Source organism: Pan paniscus, chromosome 15 (genome assembly GCF_029289425.2).
Source record: "Pan paniscus chromosome 15, NHGRI_mPanPan1-v2.0_pri, whole genome shotgun sequence".
Classification (NCBI taxonomy): Eukaryota; Metazoa; Chordata; class Mammalia; order Primates; family Hominidae; genus Pan; species Pan paniscus.
The window spans coordinates 67,998,261-68,025,192 of record NC_073264.2 but is presented as its reverse complement, the minus strand read 5'-3'; the positions used below and the strand labels follow the sequence as shown (position 1 = coordinate 68,025,192).

Here is a 26,932-nt window from a genome sequence, read left to right as displayed (position 1 = left end):
TTTTATAGTTTTAGGTCTTAGGTTTAAGTCCTTAATCCATCTTGAGTTGATTTTTGTATAAGGTGAGAGTTGAGGATAAAGTTTCATTCTCCTACATAGGGCTAGCCAATTATCCCAGCGCCCTTTGTTGAAAAGGGTGTCCTTTCCCTACTTTATGTTTTTGTTTGCTTTGTCGAAGATCAGTTGGCTCTAAGTTTTTGATTTTATTTCTAGGTTCTCTATTCTGTTCCATTGATCTATGTGCCTATTTTTATACCAGTACCATGCTGTTTTGGTGACTATGGCCTTATAGTGTAGTTTGAAATCACGTAATGTGATGCCTCCAGATTTGTTCTTTTTGCTTAGTCTTGCTTTGGCTATGCGGGCTCTTTTTTGGTGCCATATGAATTTCAGAATTGTTTTCCCTAACTCTGTGAAGAATGATGGTGGTATTTTGATGGGAATGGCATAGAATTTGAAAATTGCATTTGGCAGTATGGTCATTTTCACATTATTGATTCTACTAATCCATGAGCATGGGATATGTTTACATTTGTTTGTGTCGTCTATGATTTCTTTCAGCAGTGTTTTGTAATCTTCACAATCTACTCATCTGACAAAGGGCTAATATCCAGAATTTACAACGAACTCAAACAAATCAGTAAGAAAAAAAAAAAATCCCATCAAAAAGTGGGCTAATGACATGAACAGACAATTCTCAAAATAAGATATACAAACGGCCAACAAACATATGAAAAAATGTTCAACATCACTAATGATCAGGGAAATGCAAATCAAAACTGCAATACAATACCACCTTACTCCTGCAAGAATGGCCATAATCAAATAATCAAAAAACAGTAGATGTTGGCATGGATGCGGTAAACAGGGAACACTTCTACACTGCTGGTGGGAATGTAAACTAGTGAAACCACTAAGGAAAACTGTGGAGATTCCTTAAAGAACTAAAAGTAGAACTACCATTTGATCCAGCAATCCCACTACTGGGTATCTACCCAGAGGAAAAGAAGTCATTATTCAAAAAAGACACTTGCACATACATGTTTATAGCAGCATAATTCATAATTGCAAAATCGTGGAACCAACCCAAATGCCCATCAATCAATGAGTGGTTAAAGAAACTATTTTATATATATATGATGGTATATTACTCAGCCATAAAAAGTAATGAATTAACACCACTTGCAATGACCTGGATGAGATTACAGACTATTATTCTAAGTGAAGTAACTCAGAAATGGAAAACCAAACATCGTATGTTTTCACTGATATGTGGGAGCTAAGCTATGAGGACGCAAAGGCATAGGAATGACACAATGAACTTTGGGGACTTATGGGAATTTATGGGAAAGAGTGCGGGGGGTGAGGGGTAAGACAACAAATATGGTGCAGTGTATACCTCTCGGTGATGGGTGCACCAGGATCTCACAAATCACCACTAAAGAACTTACTCATGTAAGCAAATACCACCTGTACCCCAATAACTTATGGAAAAATAAAAAAAATAAGACTGAGGACAGGCATGGATGGTCAGAATCAGATTCTCTAAAAAAAAAAAAAAGCATGCACTGCATTTTAAAAAAAGTAAAATTTCTATATACAACTTGGTAGTTTAAAGATGCATTATGAGAAAGACAGGAAAGATAGGAAAGAAGCCCAAGAGTTTGAGGCTGCAGTGAGCTATGATTGTGTAACTGCATTCCAGCCAGGGTGACACAGTGAGACTCTGTCTCTAAAAATAAATAAATAAATACATTCTAAAAACTTGTATACTACCCTCTTTTCCATCCCCTCCTCCCCAAGAGAAAACTTACATACTCACATACACACATTTAATTCTTGCGTTATTTCTACAACTCTTAAATGATTTATGCAAAAATCCTGAAGAAACTAGGAGCCCTTCATCCCTTGTTCCCAACCTCCTGAGTCAAGACCATTTCTTGATGTGATTCATGCCAAACACTTAAGACACTGCTGTATTTTGGATGGGTCAAATCTAGTTAACCATATATATATATATATTTTTTGTTTTGAGATGGAGTCTCACTCTGTCGCCCAGGCTGGAGTGCAATGGCGCCATCTTGTCTCACTGCAACCTCCGCCTCCTGGGTTCAAGCAATTCTCTGCCTCAGCGTCCTGAGTAGCTGGGATTACAGGTGCCTGCCACGACGCCTGGCTAGTTTTTTTTTATTTTTAGTAGAGATGGGGTTTCACCATGTTGGCCAGGCTGGTCTTGAACTCCTGACCTTGTGATCGGCCCACCTCGGCCTCCCAAAGTGCTGGGATTACAGACCTGAGCCCCAGCGCCTGGCCAAATCTACTTAATCTTTAATCCAAAAGTAGAGAGAAGCAACTGGGGGCCTTCCATGCAGAAAGTGGGCTCAGGAGGCTAAGTAAAAGAATATGAATATTTATATCCAAGGCACTCAGGAACTTTTACACAGATGCAAGAAACTTATGTCAAAGTGGCCACAAGATTGTTTAATAGGAGACAGTCAAATGAAACTCTGTGTTTACTGCTAGACACCAAACCTTTGTGTGAAATCTTGAATTTATGGGGAGGGAGAGTAGCCTGTACCTGTCTGTTATTTTCCTAATCCCAACCCCTCATTCTTGAACTGCAGGAGATTGAGCCTGTTTGGGCTTCGGTGACCCCACCACTGGGGTATGTTTATTTGATGGTTGATTTTGCTGTATTGTCTACTTCTTTTCCCATCTTCTAATCATTTTTTTAACACACATGCTGACTCTTTTCCTATCCCTTCTCCTTTTCTTGGGAAAATACAATGAATAAAGATTTATTGGTACTGAAGTTGTTTAAAAAAAGGCAGGAAAGAGGTTTCATATTTTTAGTTAGAGCAGGGCAGTAGAACTAACAACCGAGGTGAGAACCAGATTATTTTGTCCAGAGAGCTAAAGTTCTAACTACCATCATAAAGTATAGCTAGGTAACATTGTACAGCAAGCAAAATATAAAATAAGCTTGCAAAGAGCACTGCATAAAGTTAATATAATCTGCTGCTGAGGTGCTCACTATTATCTATAACGTATTACCAAAAGAGAATAGGTAAGAACCTAAAAATCAGAATATAAGGCCAGCTATAGCTACAGAAGAGGTGGAGGTCTTTCTCTTTCACATTTGAAGTAATAGCTTAAAATCTAAGATGTAAAAAAAAAAATCTTAAAAATTTTTGGAGGGTTACATAATATCGGGAAAGATGTTTAATCTTTCAACCTATCTTTGTATGGCTCAATCAGTTTACTCTTTAAAGATTGTGTAGTAAAGAATTTAACCTTGACCGAGGAGAGGTCTGGTCTTTACACTCAGCTTCTGGGAGTGATCTCTAGGTCCTTGGAATTTCACGCCTAATAGGAATGTCTTTGTTGTCCATGGACTTTGGGCACCAGAGACAGTCTAACAATGTTAGACTGCAGTTCAGGAATGAGGGAAAGGGATCAGGAAAAGAACAGACAGGTATAGGCTACCCTCCCTCTCTCCCCATTAATTCAAGATTTCACACAAAGCTTTGGTGTCTAGCAGTAAACATGGACTTTCATTCATCTGTCTATTAAACAATCTTGTGGCCACTTTGACATAAGTTTTTTTGCACCTGCATAAAAGTTCCTAAGTGACTTGGATATATACTCATACTCCCTTTCTTGGCCTTCTGACCCCACTTTCTACATAGAAGGCCCCCAATTGCTTCTCTCTACTTTAGGATTAAAGATTACAGGTCAGCCACACTGGCAGTAAGTGTTTGAGTCCCAATAAAAGCTCTGGATACCAAAGGCTCAGGTGAGCATCCCCAGCTGGCATTACTCCATGTGTGGTATCGCAGACTGACGCCAGAAGGGTGACATGTCCATGTCTCCAAAGACAGAGGACAACAGAAGTTCCTCATTTGTTACTTCTGTTAGACTCTGCCCTATGCACTTTCTCCCTTGGCTGACTTTAATCCGTATTCTTTCCTTGCAATGAACAATAATCATGAGTATAACAGCTTTCTGTGAGTTCCATGAATGCTAGTAAATTATTAAACCTGAAGGTCATTTTAGGATCTCCTGAATTTGCAATTAGGGTCAGAAATGAGCAATTTTGTGGAGTACTCCACATTTGTAGGTGGCTATTTTTTGCAGTTGGCTAAAACTCCTTACAGTTGGTGTCAAAAATAAGATTTTCTAGAAAGACCCTGACTCACTGAAATACATGGCTTAGGAAGTGAAGAGAGGGTGTGGGATGATGAACCTTTGACCCCTGAGTGAAGACAGTGTCAACCACAGCATGGAATTGCTTCTTTACTGTGATTAGTTAATGGAGATAATTCCCAAAAAGTTATCTCACTGGATGCATAAGGAGATGCAAAATATAAAGAAAGAAGTTAAACACACAATCTCTTGGTTATTGTTATCTATGCTAGCTAAAATGAAGGTAAGGGATACAATCCTACTCTAAATGAATAGGAATAGACTGTGCAGGAGGAACTTGCTAAACTAGTATTACCAACGGCAATCTGAATCAGCACAGTGGCCAAACCTTACAACTCTTTAAAAGGTGGAAAAGTTTGGGTATAAATAGAGAGAAGGAAGAATGGTAGCTGAGGGTAAAGGAATGAATGGATAGGTTATGCAGTAAGGGAAATAATACTGCATTGGTATCTCCAAAGAGGTTCAGAACAAGAGATGACATTGTTTCTTAGCTCAACTGTAACAGATGCTTGAAAGAGTGAAGTCATATGTTGCTGAGACCACTCTTATTTTTGGAATCCAACAAGCCTGCAAACCTGAGTAGCATCATTCTGGGAGACATTCTGGTCTGTTAATGTCTGAGAAGGACTCTAAGAATGTGCCAGTATCTTTTGACTTTTATTTTTTAGGTTATGGCTAAGTGTATTGGGAAATTCAGTTAAAGCCTCCTCAGGATATAATGTCAATAGAAAATGACTGGCCTGAGGAAGAAATGCGCTTAGGTAACCATCAGCTAATTTCTATGATATATAGTTCTGTACAAACATATCAATAGTGGTAGATTAAGGTGAGAAATTAGTAACTTAATACAAAATTATGAAAATGTATGTAATGGCTTTAGTGGATGGATTAGCTATTTCTCTAAATATATCCATACCCTACACTGCCTTGGCCAAATCTTAGGCATATTCACACTGATACTACTGCTGTGTCTGTCACATAAATACCATAGTAAATATAGATGCCCAGACAAACATGACTGTGTTGCTATACAATAAAAAAAGCCTTGGCCAAAGGCCAGGGGGTAGCTTGTACAGCAAAGAATTAACAGTACCCAAAGAGAGTCTGAGGGTAAAAGTAGTTGCCCTTAACTAGTTGGAGGAGATCTCTAGATGTTCAGAATGTCATGTGTGACAGCAGTGTCTTTGTTTACCTGATGGCTTTGGCCACCACACAATCTAACAATATGACTTATGATGGGGACTTTTGGCCACATGGTGTCAGTTCTGGAACGTACTGGAGACTAATGCTATCAATCCAATCTCTGGGAAGCGCTAAAGACTAAAGGTCATACACATGGGCAAAATATAATGAACCGCAAACAAAACAAAACAAAACAAAACAAAACAAAACAAAAAAAAACCAAACCAAAAAAAAAAAAAAACTCTGGACATCAAAAACTCAGGTGAGCTTCTCTGATTAAAAATATTACAAGTATATTATCATACACGAATGCCAGGAGAGTAAAGCATTGATGACTCTACAGGGAGAGGACAAGGGAAGCTCTCTGTGTTTGGTAGTATTCCTGGACGTTGTCTTATGCACTTCTTCTCTTGGCTGATTTTAATCTGTATCCTTTCCCCATAATAAACCATAACTGTAAGTGTAACAGTTTTTAGTGAGTTCTATGTCTTTCCATTGAATTACTGAACCCAAGAGTGACTTTGGGAATCCTGCAATTGGTATCAGACGTGAGGGCAGTCTTGTGGAGTGCTCCGACTTTTTGGCTGGCTAACTTTCACGGCTGGTCAAAAGCTCTTACACTAAACCATTAATATGTCCAGGTGATTTACCTGAGATCCTTTCTTGCTACCTGGCAGGTTAATTATGAGCGTTTTCCCTCTGATTCCACATACAGGCCTGAAAGAAAAGAGAAAGTAGGTGAACACTAAATTGCAATGAATGCCCGGTTTAAATACATTAAGAACAAAGAACAATCATTTTACTTTACATGTGAACAACTGTTTTAGGAATAAAAGTGTTATCTTAAGACATTCACTGCTTGCTATACAAATTAGGCATTCTGGTTGAAGTTTTTACATTATGGTTAGTATGGCAAATTGGAAAAAATGTACTGAATGTGGAATCAGAATAATTTACCTACTTTTAAGCAATCTGACCAAGTCTAATTACCTATTTTGTCTAACTTCAGCTTCTTCATATTTTATACAATTGTTTAAGAGTTTGAGATAGTGCATTAAAAATGCCTAGTGATATTTATGTTCAAAAGTCTAACACAAAAAGCACTTAAGATTTAGATTTGAGCTCTTGCTTCTCAGGAAGTCTATAAGTTTTAAAGTAAAACAAGGTTTTTCACAAGTGAATGGCAGAAGGGAAGAGGTTGGAGAGCTCATTCATTAATAGACCCACTGATAATCACAGGCATTTTAAGCTAGAAACATCTTTCAGAGATAATTGTCAATTTCCAGGCTACATTTAAACTAACTGGTTAAGAAACATAAAAAAACGGAAAAGCAGTGGAAGACTGGAGTCAAGGAGCAAAGGCCTAGATTTTCGTATGAGAGCTGGAATTATGCTGTCATTGACTGGTTGTGTTACTCTGATCTGGAAACATTATCTCATTTTCATAATTTGAAAACAAAGAGATTATGCCATTTTTAAAATTTTACAGTATTTTTAAAGTAATGTAAGAATACTCTTCCCCAAATGTCTTGACTGAGTTTTTCTTTAACCACTCTTATTCTCTGAAATAACCTAAAACTGTCCTATATTTTATTACTTTTTCTTCTTGTCCTACTTACAATCTGAAAGAGAAGATTGCCATTTATTTACAACTTTCCATATATCTGAAAATGTTTACTGAATCACCTGCTGGCCTTCTTCTTACTAGAAAAACTATTCATTATTTCATTAAAAACTTTAAGGCTATTTTCTGACCTTTAATCTTAATGATATTTCTTCAAAATCTGTTTTAGTTCTGGCAGTCAGAATTGGATAAAGTACTTTAGTGACAAAATGGCACTGGGTAATTATATAGTTCTTAATATGTTCCTGTTTACTTAGGAATTTTGTTTTTCTTTCCAAACTAAAATGCTACATTTTAGCTTTTTGTCAATATGATAGCTAATTTATTATAATATCACCAGTAATGATTGGAATGTCATCAATATTAAGTTCTCTACTTTCATGTAAGCAAATCTAGCAATTTATTGAATAAATCTAGAATTTTAACTAAGAGCACAATAATCCCTCGTAGAATATAGTATTAGCTACATCCGGAAGTTTGTAGCACCTTTCCTTCTAAAAACTAGAAATATTACCATAACAATTACTGCATATTATCCTCCCAATATTTCTATGAAGGAAAGACAAATATAGTTACCTACAAAATATGGAAAAATAATGTGGAGTACAAAGAATTTGATTAATACATAGCTCTGGGATCTTTGTAATTTTATACAGTAAGTTCATTCCATCTTGTGTTTATTAATGTCCATTAACTTATCCTTACTGACATCACTGTAACAATTTTATCACATATTATGAAATGTGTTGGATTTTATTTTCCAAGAATGTTGTAACTCCCTCCATTAGAAGGTTAGTGGCAAGTGAAAACTTAGTTAATTCTTTTTATTCCAATTTTTGGTAATCAAATCCAGGCTTTTTATGTCTCCAATAATACTTCACTTGCTCTAGGTTGACACCTTAGTAGCAGTGCTAATATAATCAACAGTTACATCCAGACCACTATTTTTCTGTGTGTGTGTATGTATGCATATGTGATATAATTAAAGGTTTCTATACAGCCAGGAGATTACATTTGTTATTTCCCATCAATTTTTTTTTACTTTTTATTTTGTCAAAACATTAGATCAGAGATTTATGTATTCTTTCTCATTTCCCTGATCTCTTTGAAGTGTTTAAAAATTAATTTTAAGACATACTTTTTCATCTATAGAATGTCCAGAGTCACTGCAAGAAGAAAGTACTCCTCCTCTATATAATGCTTTCGGATTAATAAAGTATTTTTACAAACATTATATCATTCAATAATTTAAAAACTATAAGCACCAAAGTTTTAGCATATTCCAATATTTATCAAATAGCTAAAGATCTGTACTAAGTATTATGGAATAAATGCAACCCAAATGCTTAAGAAGTTTATAATTGTAAAATGTAGAACATTAAAGCATATAAACAACTACAACACAAGATAGTAAGTAGTAACACAAATTGGTATAAAGTACCATAGGTTAAAAAAAAGTAGCCAGTGTGGTGGCTCATGCCTGTAATCCCAGCACTTTGGGAAGCCGAGGTGGGAGGATCACAAGGTCAGAGTTCGAGACCAGCCTGGCCAATATGGTGAAACCCTGTCTCTACTAAAAATACAAAAAATTAGCCGGGTGTGGTAGCAGGTTCCTGTAATCCTAGCTACTCAGGAGCCTGAGGCAGAAGAATCGCTTGAATCTGGGAAGCGGAGGTTGCAGTGAGCAGAGATTGTGCCACTGCACTCCAGCCTGGGTGACAGTAGTAAGACTTCGTCTCAAAAAAACAAAACAAAACAAAAATCAAAAAGAAGGGCAGTTTAGGAGGAGGGGAAAAATAATGCAAAAGCATAGAGTTAAAAAAAGCACCAAGTGCATTTTGAGTATATTGTCTCTCACCAGCAAGCATCCACTTGCTTACTTATAGAGGAGTAATATGAGGTTAAGAAGGACCAGTGGAAAGATGTTGCTGTCTGATAGGTTAGTATTTTTCAATTTGTGGTCTCTGGACCAGAAACATATGCATCATACAGGAATTTGTTGGAAAGGCAAAATTTCCCATACCACCCTTATCCCCTCCTCTCTGTTGCTGATATATTGGATAAAAAACTATGAGGGTGGGGTCCAGTAATCTGTATCTTAACAAGTTCTCTAGTTGACTCTCATCCATGGAAAAGTTTGAGAACTGCTGTGATAAACTGTGCTTGAGTTTTGGTACTACTATTTACTATTAGTGTAATCCTGTCTTCATTACTAAACTTCTTTAATCCTTAGTTTCCATAACCTGAGTTGTTAAAAGGGTTAACATAATCTTTGAAATATAAGGTACAGTATAATCTAGTACATAATAGGCATTAAATAAATATTTGGTCCATCTTTCCTTAAAAAGTACATTAGAATTAAGACAGTAGAAGTCATGAATTCACTGTAAAGAGCTAGAATGTATTCTTAAGGCATTGGGGATGATACACGGATTCTGCTATTACTAATATTACCAAGCACTATTTCAGGAATAATAGTCTAAGATGAACTGAAAGGGGATGACAGAAGATATAAAGAAAAGAGTCTGATAACAAAAAACACTAAATACGAGTTGACTCATTCTTAGTTTATTTTCTCTCATGTATCTGATTCAGCATGTTACATAGCGCATTGTTTTTGTTTATGTATATAAAATATAAAGCATATTTTAAATAAATGTAAATGTATATTAAGCAAAAATCCTTTGGGAACAATAGGAAGGGCATTTTAGTCTTAGGTAAGGAAGTGTAGGGGTAGTTAAGAGAAGGCTTCTATAAGGAAGGAAAAAATCTAAGCTTCTGCCTGAAGAACTGGTAGGTGTTACAGAGGTAAAGAGAGAAGGAAGAACATTCAAGGCAGAGAAAAGGGCATGTACAAAGTACTCAGAAGCTAACAATAGAACCTGATATGTGTGGTAAAAACAACAACAAGTGTGGGTGGAAGCTGATGCAAAAAGCAGCAGTGACAAATTATATAGGCCCTGGAAAGTAATCTTAAAGAATTCAGTCTTTATCTACAGTGGAGAGTGAGATTTTGCTAAAAAATTTTGAGCAGAGAAATAACATACTAATATCTGTATTTTCAAAAGATATTTCTGGCTGCAAAGTAGAAAGTTGTTTGGAGAGGTGCAAGACAGGAAGCAAGGAATACAGTTAAGAGAATGTCGAAAAATGTAACAGGTGAATTAGGGTGGTTGCAAAGGTGATGAAGAAAAGCGAACAGGTTATAGTTGAGAATATTCTGACCCACAGACTATATAATGGGATAGTTACCTTTTTATTCCAATTTTTTTGAAAGTTTAATACAAAAAGAGTAATTTTTAAAAACAGGACATATTTGGATGAAAACTGGTCCTAATCTAGATTTACACTAGAAGTTCAATATTCTATGTTAAACTTGATCACAACAGGCATGAGAATAGAAGAATATGAAAAATATTGCTTCTCTTAAAATTTCTGTTAAATATTAAATACACAACAAGGTATGACGTGTATAAAACAGACAATAACAATAAAAATCCCACTGATGTGCCTACTACCTAGGTGAAGCAATAGACTATCACTGATACTTTCAAAGAGTACTGCGTGCCTTGCCTTGATCTCAAGTCCCTTCTTCTCCAAATAACTATTATCCTGAATTTTAAAACATTCTTACTTTTTTGTAAAACAGCTCTATCAATATAAAATTCATATACCATACAACTTACCCATTTAAAGGATACAATTCAGTAGTTTTTAAAGTATATTCTCAGAGTTGTACAATCATCCTGGTAATCAATTTTAGAACATTTTCATCACCCTCCACAAAAAAATCCCATACCCATTAGCAGTCATTCCACATTTTCTTGCAACTCCCAGCCCTAGGCATTCACTAAGCTATTTTCTGTCCATACAGACTTGCCTATTCTAGACATTTCATATAAAGGGAAACATATAATATGTCACCTTTTGTGACTTGCTTCTTTTACTTAACATGTTTTCAAGGTTCATCCATGTGGTGCTTATATAAATCATTCACTTAAAAAAAACTTTTCCACATATGTTTATCTAAATATATTTTCATTTTAGCATGCTTTTGAAATTTATATACAAATGAAATCATACTGTGTATATTCTTATACAACTTGGTTTTCTCACTCAACACTGTGTTTGTGAAACTCCTCCATGCTGATATGCATAGCTATAGTTCATTTTCAATGCTGCACAATATTACATATGTGCACAGCTTTCTCTAGGACAGTGTTCTTCAAATTGTAGGTCACGACCAATTAACAGGGCAGTAAACTGACTTCAGTTGCCATAACTAGCATTTTTTAAAAAAGAACAGAACAGAAAATATCAGAATGCTTTCCTGGTAGTTAGGATAAATATTGACTCAGAAAAGTTTGTGCCTTTTGTATATGTATGTGTGTGCATATTGTTTATGTAGATATATATGCATATGTGCATACCCACATACATAGAGACATATATATACATATGTGTGTGTGTACTGAATTACAATGTTAAGTACATTTCTTACTGTGGCTTATGGTCAAAAACATTTGAAAGCTAATGTTCTAGGGTAAATAGCTAGAAGCAGATTTTATGAGTCACAGGAATAAGCAGATGTGCAGTTTTACTGTATAAAAGTAATTTTCCATAGTGTTTGTACCAATTTACATTCCTATCAACACACTGTTGGTGCTTCTCCTGACAGTGCTAGATGTCAGTGTTTTTCTTTTTTAATTTCTTTTGGCCGAATAGATGACAGATATAAAGCAACTACAATAAAATGTTAATAGTAGAATCTTAAGTATTCACTGTAAAATTCTTTCAATTTGGCATATGTTTGAAATTTTTCACAATAAAAAGGTTGAGATAAAGTCTCTTTATTTGTAATTTTAAACTTAAATCTAAACATTTTAGTGTTCATATATGTATTGGCTTATTATTTCTGTTCTGCAGTTAGTGTATTTCCGTCTGTTAGTGCAGGGTGCCCCAAAATTATAAACTTCTAGAGGGTCGATTCTGCATAGAACCTATTGTATAGCACCTAATACAGTATCTTCACCAGTTAGACATTTATTAAATCCATTTTGATGAAATGAGGAATGCTCAGAAACTGTGTTACAGTTACAATCTCTACATCATGAAATAAACAGTAAATATGAAATTTGGTCCCTTTAAAAAATACACCTTGGGTTTATAGGACAGCAACTGATGTATCCTGATCTTCTATCCAACAAACTTGATGAACTCTTCCATTACTTCTAAAAGACTCCTGATTTTTTAATAATTCCCATGTAGTGATCATGGGAGATTACTTGTCCTTTTCAATGCTTGTATCATTTTTTTTTTACTTTGTACAATATTGGACAGAAGTATACTTGGACTCTGTCTTATTCCTAACTTTAAAGAGAATACTAACAATATCTAATTATTAACTATATTTGCTTTGTCAAATTAAGGAAGTTCCCTTCGAATCATTGCTTGCTAAGAGTCGTTATTCATAAACAGGTTTGGAATTTTATCAAATGCTTTTTCTGCATCAATTGAGAAGGTCATATGACTTTTCTCCCTTAATCTGTTAATGTAGTGATTCATGTTAATCAGTTAACCATCTTTGTGTCCTTGAAATAAATCCATCTTTATCCTGATGTATCTTTTAAAAATATACTTTTAGATTTGATATGTTAGTATCTTATTTTTGAAGTTTTCACATCCATGTTCACAATGAATATTCACCTACATTTTCCCTTTTTTCTACTATCATTTTCTAGTTTTGTAATAAGATTATCCCAGACTCATAACATGAATTGAGAAATGTTTACGTTTTACTACACTCAGGAACAATTTAAATAATATTGAAATCATTTGCTCCTTGACAGTTGTATAGAATATCCCGTTATTATTTGATTAAATTGACTTCATTTTTAAGAACAGTTTTGGATTTACAGAAAAATGCAGAAGATAGTATAGGGAGTTCCCATATTCTCTGTACCATGTTTCCCCTACATTTAACATCTTGTATTATTATGGAACCTTTGTGGCAATTAATGAGCCAATATTGACACATTATTACTAACTAAAGCCCACAGTTTATTCATGCTTCTTACTTTGTACTTAATACCCTTTTTCTGTTTCAGGATCCCGTTCAGATTACCAAATTACATTTAGCTGTCATGTCTCCTTATGCTTTTCTTGGCAGTGATAGATGCTCAGGCTTTCCTTGTTTTTGATGACCTTGATAGCTTTGGTAAGTGCTGGTCAGTTTTGTTTTTTTTTTGCAGAATGCCCACTTCTGGTGTCTGTCTGATATTTTCTGATGATAAGATTAGGGTTATGGGATTTTTGGAAGAAGACTATAGAGGTATACAGCCATTTTTATTACATCATATCACAGGTATATGCTATCAATCTGACTAATGAGTGTTGATACTGATCTTGATCTCTTAGCTGAGGTATTTGTCAGGTGCTCCCCACAGCAAAGTTACTCTTCCCCAACCCGCACCCAGTTCTGTAGTCTTTGGAAGGAAGTCACTGTATGTAGCCCATGCCTAAGAAGTGAGGAGTTATGTGCCCCTTCCTTGAGGGTGGAGCATCTATATAAATTATTTGGAAATTATATGCACAGGACATTTGTCTCTTCTCCCTCATGAATTAATTTGTGTAAAAAGTTATTTGTATAAGCATGGAGTCATGGATGTTTATTTTATACTTTGGATTATAATAAGATACTGCTTGTTGCCTATTTTGTTGCTCACATTTTTACATCTTTGGTCATCGGGAGATGTCAATTGACTCCTATGCCCCTTTAATATATACCCGCCAATGTGTGTTTTGTTGTAGTTTGTTTTCTTGAGTGCTTCCTTACTTTTAAGCACTACGAGATATACCAGGTTCATCTTGTATATTTCCTGCCTTGGTCCCAGAATCAGCCACTTCTCCAAGGAACCCAGGCTCCTTTTATTGCCAAATGGTAATAAAAACTAAGATTTCAGCATTAATTATATCATTTCATATTGATATGTCATTTATTTTAGACCCTCTCTGCTGACAAAGCAAAGGAATACGTGTGTAAACTAACCTGTGTGTGCATATATATATATATATAAAACACATATTTCTGTATGTAACCATTTGTATCTATGTTAAAGCTAGATATGAATTCATACTGATGTCTCCAACTCTAATTCATTACCTAGGATCACATGGATCATTCTAGCCTCTTCCCCTTGCTTGTACATATGTGATTTCCCACTGTGACAGTGAGAAACCTGTCTCACTACCTGCCATCCATTTATTAACTGTTCAATTCCAGTATACATATATATTAAAATTAGAATTGTTAACCCATACCTCCATGGGATACAACTTTATCAACTAAAGCGCTTATGTGCAGTTGCTTTTACCTTTAGTCTTACAGACTCCACTCATATCCAAAGTTATTTAGGTCAGTACTTTTCCCCTCCACCCACTTCCATGAGGTTGTTTTATTTATTTTGTAATGCATTTAAATTCTCTTGGCAGAGTCCTCATTGCTTTCTGGGATCCATCAAATGCAATCTGCATATATTAAGCCTTCCTTGTGATAAAGTTCTATGAGTTTTGACAAATGTATAATGTCATGTTTCCGTATTTCTACTTCATATCAAATAGTGTTACTGCTCTAAAAAATCTGTTCGGCTTTATCCATTCACCTATATCTTTCTTTTCAAAAACTCTGGGCAAACACTGATCATTTTACTGTTCTTATAATTTTACTTTTACTACAATGTCATAAAGTTAGAACCATATAATATGTATTCTTTTCACACTGGCTTCTTTTACTTAGCAATATGCATGTAAGGATGTCTTTTTTGGTTGCTTGATGGCTCATTTCCTTTTATTATTGAATAAGAGTCCATTGTATGGATGCAGCATAATTTGCTTATCCATTTACCTATTGAAGTAAATCTTGGTTGATTCCAACTTTTGGCAATTACGAATAAGGCTGTTAAAAACATTTGCATGTGGATTTTTGTGTGGATGTAAGTTTTCACATAAATTGGTCAAATATCTAGAAGTTCTCTGTATATTTTGGATACAAGTCACTTTAATGGTATATGATAGAATGACTAGACAGACAACTAGCAAGCATATAGAAGAACTCAGCAACACAAATCAACAGGATCGAATTGATATTTGTAGAACACTCCAGCTGACAGAATAATACACATTGTTTTTACCAATATAGACCATATCTGTGACCATAAAAATAAACCTAAACAAATTTAAAAGAATTGAAATTATAGAGTAACTTCTCTGACCACAGTGGAAGCAAAGTTGAAATCAGTAACAGAAACATAACAGGAAAATTCCTATACACTTGGAAACTAAACCATAAACTTCTGAATAATCTATGGATCAAAGAGGAAATCTCAAGAAACCAGAGACTTCTGGTTTCAAAATGGCAATGTACGAGCAGGCTGACTTCACTCCTCTCAACAGGAAACCAAAAGCAAATGAACAGCACAGAGAATATCACTAGAAATATCCCAGAACTCAAATATGAAGATGAGATGTGGCCCTGGGGCCAGAAAGAAGTGAAAAAACTCTGAACAGACAGTAAGAATATCAGATTTCCACATCCATGATGTTCCTCCTCCCCATCCTGCCTTGCACGAAGCACGTAGAAAATTTTCCTCCAACTTACTGTTTTAACATTGGAAAAAGTGAGATCAAGGTGAACAGCCAGCTTTCCATCATTTTGCATGCCCTGGCAGTAGACCTGTCCCTGCCTTAACCCATGGGAAGCATCACAAGTGTCTGAAGGAACAAATATACCTGAGGATAGGCAGAGACAAAGGGAGGAGGTGGGATTATAGTCTCTGACCCTGGAAACTCTGCTCATAAACTCAGCCAAAGGAGATGCTAAATCATGATGGCTGTTCAGCAGCACCACGCTGTAGGAGGTGCATCCCACAGGTTCCCTGGGCATGAAACACTGGCCTAGCTTTCCTACACTGGAAGGATATACCATGTTTCACCTCCCTCACCCGAGAAGGGTAGCATTCTGATCATTTACTAGAGCTTAGGTGAACCTGGGGATAATGTGTCACCTAGGACTGAAAATGGGGAAGTGGTAAAAAAAAAAAAAAAAAAAAGCCTCGAATCAAACATATCCTGAATTGAATAAAGAAAACATGATACATACACACCATGGAATACTATACAGCCATAAAAGGAATTAAATCATGTCCTCTGCAGCAACATGGATGTACCTGGAGGCCATTATCATAAGCAAATTCGTGCAGGAACAGAAAACCACATACTGAATGTTCTCACTTATAAGTGGGAGCTAAACATTTGGTACACATGGACATAAAGATGGGAACAATAGACACTGGGGACTACCAAGGTATGAGAGAGGGAGGGGGGCAAGGGCTGAAAAACAACCTTTTGTATACTACGCTCATTACCTGGGTGATGGGATCATTTGTACCACAAACCTCAGCATTATGTGATAAACCCATGTAACAAACCTGTACATGTACCCCTGAATCTAAAAGTTGAGATTATAAAAAACAAACACAAAAAAGCAAAACAAGCCAGACAGAACACTGGAATAAATATAACTAATCCTCCAATGCAAAGACATGTACATACATCCAAAAGAAACAATAGTAAACAGGAAACCATGATCTTCCCAAGTGGACAGAGCAATGAAACAGTAACTGGCCCTAATGAAACAGCAATATGTGAGCTCCCTAACCAAGAGCTCAAAATAGTAGTTTTAAGAAAACTCAGTGATCTCCAAGATAACACAGAAAAGCAATTCAAAATTTATGATAAAAATTTAATGAACAGATTGAAATAATTAAAAACCAAACATTAACCTTGGAACTGAGATATATATTTGTTCAACTGAAAAGTTCGTTAGAAGCTCTCAACAGTAGAATGGATCAAGCAGAGGAAAGAGTCAGTGAGCTCAAAGATAGGCTATTTGAAAATACACAGAGAAGAAAAAAGCAAAAAGCACGAAGAGCAATGAAGATCACCGGTAAGATATAGAAAATTACATCAAAACAACAAATCTAGAAATTATTTTATTGATGTTCAAGAGGGAGTTGAGGAAGATCAAGGGGGTAGAAAGCTTATTCAAAGAAATAATAATAGAACTTTCCAAATCTTCACAAGGATATAAATATTCAGGTACAGGAAGGTCAGAGAACACCAAATGGATAGGACCCAAATAAGACTACTCCAAGGCATACAATAATCAATCAAAGGTCATGAATGAAGACAGAATCCTAAAAGCAGTAAGATGTCTTACCAATGGAACCCCAAATGAGCTCAATGAACAACTTCTACCAAGGACCCCTGGACCAACCCACTGACCCTTTGGCTGGCCTAGAGAGTTCCCCTCTGGAGGACACTACCACTGTAGGGCCCCGTCTGTGCCCCTTTCCAGCAGGAAGTAGATAGAGCAAGCATCGCCCAATTCCCAACAGCAGTTGGGGTGTCCTGTCTAAAGGGGGCATTGAGAGGTGAAGCCAGCTGGACTTCCTGGGTCAACCAGGGACTTGGAGAACTTCTATGTCTTACAAGAGGATCGTAAAATGCACCAGTCAGTACTCTGTAGCTAGAATTGTAAAACGTACCAATCAGTGCTCTGCAGCTAGCTAGAGGTTTGTAAAATACACCAATCAGTGCTCTGTAAAAACGCACCAATCACCGCTCTGTGGCTAGCTAGAGATTTGTAAAATGGACCAATCAGCCCTCTGTAAAATGGACAAATCAGCACACTGTAAAATGGACCAATCAGCAGGACATGGGCGGGGACAAATAAGGGAATAAAAGCTGGCCAACCCTAGTCAGCAGGGGCAACCTGCTTGATTCCCTTTCCACCCTGTGGAAGGTTTGTTCTTATACTCTTCACAATAAATCTTGCTGCTGCTCACTCTTTTGGTCCACGCCACCTTTAAGAGCTGTAACACTCACTGCAAAGGTCCGCGGCTTCATTCTTGAAGTCAGCGAGACCACGAACCCACCGGAAGGAACCAACTCTGGACACACAATCATAACTCCAGTATGAAGGCGAATAGATAAATATATCACAAACAATAGGAGCTACAACAACCTGTTAAGAGATAGGTAATATAAAATATGCAAATTGAGACAATACGAGTCTAAATGTGGGGAAGATGGAAGTAAAGTGTAAAAGATTTTTCCCATTTTTTCAGTTTCTGTTCCCATTTCTGTGATCTAAGATAAGTTGTCATCTTTTTAAAATAACTTGTTATAAGGTATTTTTTATAAGCGTCATGGTAACCACAATGCAAATACCTACAACAGATTAACTAAAAATAAAAAGCAACAAATTAAAAGATACTACCAGAGAAAATCACTTAAACCACATATGAAGAAAGTAAAAAAGGGAGAAAGGAGTTATAAAACAACCAGAAAACAAATGACAAATGGCAGGAGTAAGTCCTTACTTATCAATAATAACATTTAATGTAAATTAACTCACTTCTCCAAGGCAAAGACATAGAGTGCCTGAATGGATAAAGAAATAAGACTCAACTATGTGTTACCTACAGGAAATCCACTTTGTCTCTAAAGACACATATAGACTGAAAGTGAAGGGGTGAAAAGTGATATTCCATGCAACTGGGAGCCAAAACAGAGCAGGAGTAGTTATACTTAGATAAAATGGACTACAAATCAACAACTGTAACTGTAACAACTGTAACTGTAACAACTGTAGCCATAACTGTAAACAACTGTAAAAATAGACAAAGGAGGAGATTATATAATGATAAAGAGGTCAATTCAGCAAAATGATATAACAATTATAAATATCTGTGCACCCACCACTGGAGCTGCCAAGTATATAAAGCAAACATTAATAGATCTTAAGGGATAACTGCAATACAGTAATAATAGGGGACTGTAATACTCCACTCTCTGTAGTGAACAGGTCATCTAAACAGAAAATCAACAAAGAACCATCCAAATTAAACTATACACCAGACCTAATATGCCTAACTGATATTTACAAATCATTTCACCCAACTGCTGCAGAATACACATTCTTTTCTTCTTCCTGGTTTAGTCTTGGGAGGGTGTACGTGTCCAGGAATTTATCCATTTCTTCTAGATTTTCTAGTTTATTTGTGTAGAGGTATTTATAGTATCTCTGATGGTAGTTTGGAAATAATAGCAATTCTAATCAAACTTTCTAAAAAAAATTGAAGAGGAGGGAATACTTTCAAAGTCATTCTATGCGGCCAGCATTACCCTGACACCAAAACCAAAAAGGATAAAACAAAAAGAGAAACCCAGGCCACCCTCCCCAATGAATACAAATGCAAAAATTCTCAAGAAAATGTTAGTAAACCAAGTTCAACAACACATTGAACAGATCATTCACCATGATCAGGTGGGATTCATCCCAAGGATGGTTCAACATATGCAAATCAATAAATGTGATATGCTACATTAATAGAACCAAGAATAAAGACCCTATGATTATTTCAATATATGCTGTAAAAGCATTCAATAAAGTTCAACATGCTTTTATGATAAAAACCCTCATTCAAACTGAGTATAGAAGGAACATACCTCAACATAATAAAGACCATATATGACAAACCCACAGTTACTAGCATACTGAAAAGGAAAAAAATTGAATGCCTTTCCTCTAAGATCTGGGACAAAACAAGGATCTTCACTGTCACTACTTTTTTTCAAAATGGAAGTCCTGGCCAGAGCAAGTAGGCATGAGAAAGAAACAAAGGGCATTCAAACTGGAAGAGAAGAAGTGAAAGTAGACTTGTTTGCAGATGACATGACCTTATAGTTAGAAAAATCTGGAGACTCCACTAAAACACTGTTGGAATTGATAAACAAATTCAATATAGTTACAGGACACAAAATCAACATACAAAAAGCAGTAGCATTTCTATATACCAATAGTGAACAATCCAAAAAAGAAATCAAGAAAGCAACCCCATTTATAATATCTCCAAAGATATAAAATAACTAGGAATCAATTCAACCAAAGAAGTGAAAGACCAATACAAGAAAAACCATAAAACATTGATGAAAGAAATTGAAGAGCACATAAAAAATGGAAATATACTCTATGCTCATGATAGGAAGAATATTGTTAAAATGACCATAGTACCCAATGTAATCTAGACATTCAGTGGAATCTCTATCAAAATATCAATGACATTTTCCACAGAAATATAAAAGCAATCCTAAAATTCATATGGAACCACAAAAGAGCCTAATATCCAAAGCAATCTTGAGCAAAAAAATCAAAGCTGGAGGTATCACATCACATGACCTGACTCCAAAATATACTACAAAGCTATAGTAACCAAATCAACATGGTACTGACATCAAACAGATATGCCAGACCAATGGGGAAGATAAGGAACTCAAATATAAATTCATGTATTTATAACCAAGTCATGTTTCACAAAGGTGCCAAAAACAAACAATGGGGAAAGACCTGTCTTTTCAATTAATGATGCAGGGAAAACTGGATATCCACTTGCAGAGGTATGAAATTAGACCCCTATCTTTTACCATACACAAAAATCAAATCAAAATAAAGACTTAAATCTAAGACCTGAAACATGAAACTACTAGAAGAAAACACTGAGGAAATGCTCCAGGACATCTTTCCAGGCAAAGATTTTTGTCTAAGACTTCAAAACCACAAGCAACAAAAGCAAAAATAGACAAATGGGGTTATACAAAACTAAAAAGCTTCTGCACAGCAAAGGACACAATCAGGAAAGCAAAGAGACAACCCACAGAATGGAAGAAAACATTTCAAACTACCTGTCTGACAAAGGATTAATAACTAGACTATCTAAGGAGCTCAGATAGCTTGACAGAAAACAACAACAACAAAAACAACAAATAATTCTATTAAAAAATGAGCAAACTATATGAATAGACATTTCCCAAAGAAGGCATTCAAATGGCCAACACCACTAATCATCAGATAGATGCAAACCAAAACTACAATTAGATATCATTTTACTCCAGTTAAAATGGCTTTTTATCAAAAAGACAGGCAGTAACACATGCTGGTAAGGATTTGGAAAACAGGAAACATTTGTACGCTGTTGGTGGAAATGTAAATTAGTAGAGCCACTATGGAGAGCAGTATGGAATTTCCTCATAAAACTAGAAATAGAATTACCACACGATCCAGCAATTGCACTGCTGGATATATATCCAAAAGAAGGGAAATCAACATATCGAAAAGACATCTGCACTCTCACATTTACTGCAGCACTATTCATAATGGCTAAAATATGGATTCAACCTAAGTACCAGTGAACATACAAATGGATAAAGAAAATGCAGTATCTATATACAATGGAACATTATTCACTGATTAAAAAATGAAATCCTATCATTTGCAGGAACATGGATGGAACTAAAAGTCATTATGTTAAATGAAACAAGGCAAGCACAGAAGGAAGAATGTCACATGTTCTCCCTCATAATGTGGGGGCTAAAAAAGTGAATCTCATGAGGATAGGTAGCAGATTGGTTGTTACCAGGGGCCAGGAAGGGTAGTGGGGAGGAGGGAAAGATGAGAAGTTGATTCATGGGCACATATGAAGTTTGATAGAAGAAATAAGACCTAGTGTTAGATAGATTTAAAAAAAAATCTCAAAAAATAAAAAGATACATTAAGATGAATAAAAATGCAAATATAACATATCAAATTCATGGAATGCACCTAAATCAGTGCTCCTAAAGTTTACATTAGAAAAGTCTCAAATCAATAACAAGCTTCCAGCTCAAGAACTAGATAAAGAGCAAAATGAACCCCAAACAAGGAGAAGGAATGAAATAATAAAGAGCAGATAACAGTGAAATTTAAAACAGAAAAATAGAGAAAGTCAATGAAACAAAAAGCTTGTTCTTTGAAAAGATAAATAAAATGGAAATATCTTAAGCAAGACTGAAAAAAAGATGGAAATTACCAATATCAGGAATGAAACAGCCGTATTAATACAGACTCTCAAGACAAGAAAATAACAATAAGAGAATACTAGGAGCAAATCTATATACATAAATTAGACAACTTAGATGAGATGGACAAATTTCTCAAAAAGCATAAAATACTACATTAACCATATATAAAATAGATAAATAGCCCTGTAACTTTTAAGAAAATTCAATTTATAGTAAAAAAACTCTAGAAAAATAAAGCTCTAGGACAGATGGTTCCACTAGTGAATTCTCTGAAATGTTTAAAGAAAAATTAATATACATTTTACATAAACTCTTCCAGAGAGTAAAAGTGGAGGGAATATCACAACTCCTTTTATGAAGCCAGTATTAACTTGATACCAAAATCAGATGAAGATAGTATAAAAAAGAAAAATATAGACCAGTATCTCTTATGAATATAGATATAAAAATCCTTACTAAAATATTAGCAAATAGAAGTCAGGAATAAGTAAAAAGAACTATATACTAGGACCAAGTGGGTTTACTCCAAGAATTCAAGACCAGCTCAATATTTGAAAATAAATCAACATATGCATCATATCAACAATCTAAGAAGAAAAAGTAGATCATGCAATCATATCAATTAACACAGGAAATTCACCGGACAAAATCAAACACTGATCCATGATAAAAACTCTCAAAAAATGTAGAAATTAAGGGATGGACTTCTTTAATTTGAAAAAGAGCTTTTATAAAAAATGTACAACTAACATACTTAATAGTGAAACATTGAGTGCTTTCTCCCCAAGATCAGGCAAATAGCAAGGATATCCATTTTCAACATGGCTATTCAAAATAGCACTGGAAGTTTTAGCTAGGACAACAGGCAGAAAAAGAATAAAAGGCATATAAATCACAAAGAATGAAGTAAAACTACCCCATTTGCAGATGATGTGATTGTCTATACAGAAAATCCCAAAGAATAAAACAAACAACAAACAAAACAAAAAACAAAACAAAAAAAAAAGAAAAAGCCCTCCTAGAATTAATAGTACTAGCAATTAAGCAAGGCTGTAGAATATAAAATCAACATCCAAGAATTAATTGTATTTCTATATATATTAGCAATGAACATGAGGTGGACACCTAAATTAATAATAAAATACCATTTACAATAACTGAAAACACAATTAAATACTTAAGTGTAAATCTAACGAAACATGTTCAGACTTTTTATACTGAAAACTGCAATAAAAGAAATCAAAGGCAATCTAAAGGAAGAGACATAATGTGTTCATGGAGGCTCAACATGGAAAAGATGTCACTTCCACCCAAATTTACATCCAGATTTAATGTAATTCCTATAAAAATCTGAGCAATTTTTTTGTAGATATAGACAAACTTATTCTAAAATTTACGTGGAAAACAAAAGGGACCAAAATAGCTAAAAATTTTGAAAAAGACAACTAAAGTGGGAGGAATCTGTCTACGCAATTTCAAGACTTATTGTTTAGCTACAGTGATAAAGATTATGTGGTACTGACAGAGGGACAGACATATAGAACAGAACAGAGAAACCAGAACTAGAACTAAACTAATAATAGGCCAGATTAATTTTCAACAAAGGTGCAAAAGCCATTCAACAGAGGAAAGGTAGCTTTTTTTTTTTTTTTTTTTTTTAAACAAGTAGCACTGGAGCAAGTGGTCGTTCATACACAAAAACCAACCAACCAACCAAACGAAAAAACACCTCAACCTAAACTCACACCTTAGAAAAAAATCAACTCAAATGGATTTAAAGGTAAAATGTAAAATTATAAAAGTTTTAGAAAAAAACACAGGAGAAAGTCTTTGGACCTTTGCCTAGGTGAAGGGTGCTTAGACTTTACATCAAAAAAACACAACTGCTAAAAGAAAAAGATGATAAATTGGACCTCATGGAAATTAAGTAGTTTTGCTCTGTGGATGACACTGTGAAGAGGAAAAAAGACAATGTATTGACTGGGAGAAAACAATTGCAATCCACATATCTGACGAAGGACAGGTTTCTAGAACACATAAAAACTCTCAAAAATCAGGGATGAAAAAACTAAAAAACACAGTCAGACAATAGGCAAAAGACCTGAACAGATGCTCAAAATTACTAGTCATTAGGGAAATGCAAATTAAAACTATTTACAAAACTATCAAAATGGCTAAAATAAAAATAGTGACAACTCCAAATACTGGCAAGGTGTGGAGACACACTCATATATTGTTGGTGTGATTGTAAAATGATACAGTTGCTCTGGATAATAATTTGACAGTTCATTTAAACAGAAAACCTGCAACTGCCATAGAACCTAGATACCGCATCGTTTGGTGTAATGTTCATCATAATTCCAAACTGTAAACAACCCAGATGTCCTTCAACAGAAAATGGTTGAACAAACTGTAGTGCATATATAGTATGGAATACTACTCAACAATAAAATGTAAGGAATTATTGATCCATGAAACAATTTAGTCGAATCTCCAGGAAATTATGCTTAATGGAAGAAACCAATCCCAAAAGGCTACATACTGTATGGTTCTAATTATATTCATTCTTGAAATGGCAAAATATTGAACTAGAAAATAGATTAGTGGTTGCCAGAGTTTAGGAAAGGGGGGCTGGGTGACAGAGAGGTGGTGTGGCAATAAAAGGGCAATGACAATAGAAAAGCAATAGTACAGCCACTATGGAGAGCAGTATGAAATTTCCTCATAAAACTAGAAATAGAATTATCATATGATCCAGCAATTGCACTACTGGGTATATATCTAAAAGAAAGGAAATCAGTATATCAAAAACACATCTGCACTCCCACATTTAGTGCAGCACTATTCACAACAGGCAAAATCTGAAGTCAACCTAAGTACCCATGAACAAATGAAAGAATGAACAAATTGTTGTGTCATGATGTTATCAATGTCAACATCCAACTGTAATTTTGTACTATAGTTTTGTAAGATGTTACCACTGGAAAAAACTAGTAAAGGGTACACAGGACTTCTGTGGATCATTCCTTATAACTGCATGCCAATCTACAATTATATTACAATCTTAAAAGTTTAATAAAATTTTTTTGAAAATTTACTGAATTTTTCAGATATAAATATAAAATTTTCATATGTATCAGCTGAAGCTGTTTTTCAGATAAACATGAAGGTATACATGTTTATCAAGTTTGAATATGAGAAACTAAGCAGTGTTCTATGGGAAAATTTTAAGTGGAAGATGTTCTGGGAATTCGTGTTATAACTTTTTTTAACCAATACATATGCCTTCTACTTGTCTTTGGTTTTTTTTGTTTTGTTTTGTTTGTTTGTTTTTTTCTCCCTTTCTTATCTGACTTTAAGTATTTTCCTCATTAATTTCTTCCCTCTATTTCTGGAAGTTGTATACTCCGTCCATCCTTTTAGTGATTACCCTAATAAGTTTAATATGCATACTTAACTTTAAAAAACTATAATCAATATTTAATATCTTCCTAGAAAATAGGACTAAATTTTTTTTAAGAGAGGGTCTCACTCTGTCCCCCAGGCGAGTGCAGTGGCACAACCATGGCTCACTGCAGCCTTGACCTCCTAGGCTCAGGTGATTCTTTCACTTCAGTTTCCCGAGTAGCTACAGGCACGTGCTATCATGCTGGTCTAATTTTTGTATCTTTTTGTAGAGAGAGTTTTGCCATATTGCCCAGGCTTGTCTCGAACTTAGGGACTCAAGTGATCAGCCCACCTCAGCCTCCCAAAGTGCTGGGATTACAGGGGTTGAGCCACTGTGCCTGGCCTGTTAGAATACTTAACTATAATCACAGTATCTCAAATTACATGCTGTTTTCAAGAATTCTAGCATATTTTTTCTTCCCATAATTGAGACATTATTTTTATCGTTTTATATAGTTACCATTGTCTAAATGTTTTTGTTTACCCCAAATTCATATGCTGATATCTAATCCCCAGTGCAATAGTATAAAGTGTTGAGGCCTTTGGGAGGTGATTAACTCTGTCCTCATGAGTGGTATTAGTGCCCTTATAAAAGAAGCCGTCAGGAGCTAGTTTGCCCCTTCTACCACGTGAAGAAGCAGCAAGAAAGGGCCATCTTTGAAGCATTCACCAGACGCTGAATCTGCGGGCACCTTGACTGTGGACTTCCCAGCCCCCAGAACTGTAAGCAATAAATTTCTGTTGTTTATAAATTACCCAGTCTAAGGTATTTTGTTACAGCAGCAGAATGAACCAGGACAATAGTCAATTTTTTAAAAAAGATTTGTTCAGATATTTACCAATATCTTTGCTCTCTTTTCCCTCCTGTATCCTCAACTCTCCATCTGAGATGATTTTTCTTCTGCCAGAGTATATCTTTAAAATTCTTTATGTGAGGTTCTTTTGGTGATAAAATGTTCCCATTTCTGTTTGTAGGAAAATGACATTTCATCCTCCCCCATTCTTGAATGGTAACTTTGCTGAGTGTAAAATTCTTGATTAAATGTTATTTTCTTTCAGCACATTGAAAGTATTATTCTAGTATCTTCTGTTTCAAGTATTTTTCATCAATAAATCATTTTACTTTAAAAATATTATTTCCATTTTTTATTTAAAATAAACATTTTTTTAAAATTATACTTCAAGCTCTAGGGTACATGTGCACAATGTGCAGGTTTGTTACATATGTATACATGCGCCATGTTGGTTTGCTGCACCCATTAACTCGTCATTTACATTAGGTATATCTCCTAATGCTTTCCCTCCCCGCTCCCCCCATCCCACAACAGGCCCCGGTGTGTGACGTTCCCTTTCCTGTGTCCAAGTGTTCTCACTGTTCAATTCCCACCTATGAGTGAGAACATGCGGTGTTTGGTTTTTTGTTTTTGCGATAGTTTGATGAGAATGTTGGTTTCCAGCTTCATCCACGTCCCTACAAAGGACATGAACTCATCCTTTCTTATGGCTGCATGGTAT

General features: G+C 35.3%; 1 protein-coding gene across 26 annotated transcripts in view; it reads right to left on the bottom strand.

Moving 5' to 3' along the window:
- The window catches only part of GPHN (gephyrin), a 675,135-nt gene that overhangs the window by 260,371 nt on the left and 387,832 nt on the right, over positions 1-26,932 (bottom strand). For all 26 annotated transcript variants that reach the window (XM_034937122.3, XM_034937124.3, XM_034937127.3 and 23 more), the window contains one exon: positions 6,039-6,105. In XM_034937122.3, the coding sequence (XP_034793013.1) occupies positions 6,039-6,105 (67 nt within the window). The remainder of the gene's footprint in view (positions 1-6,038; positions 6,106-26,932) is intronic.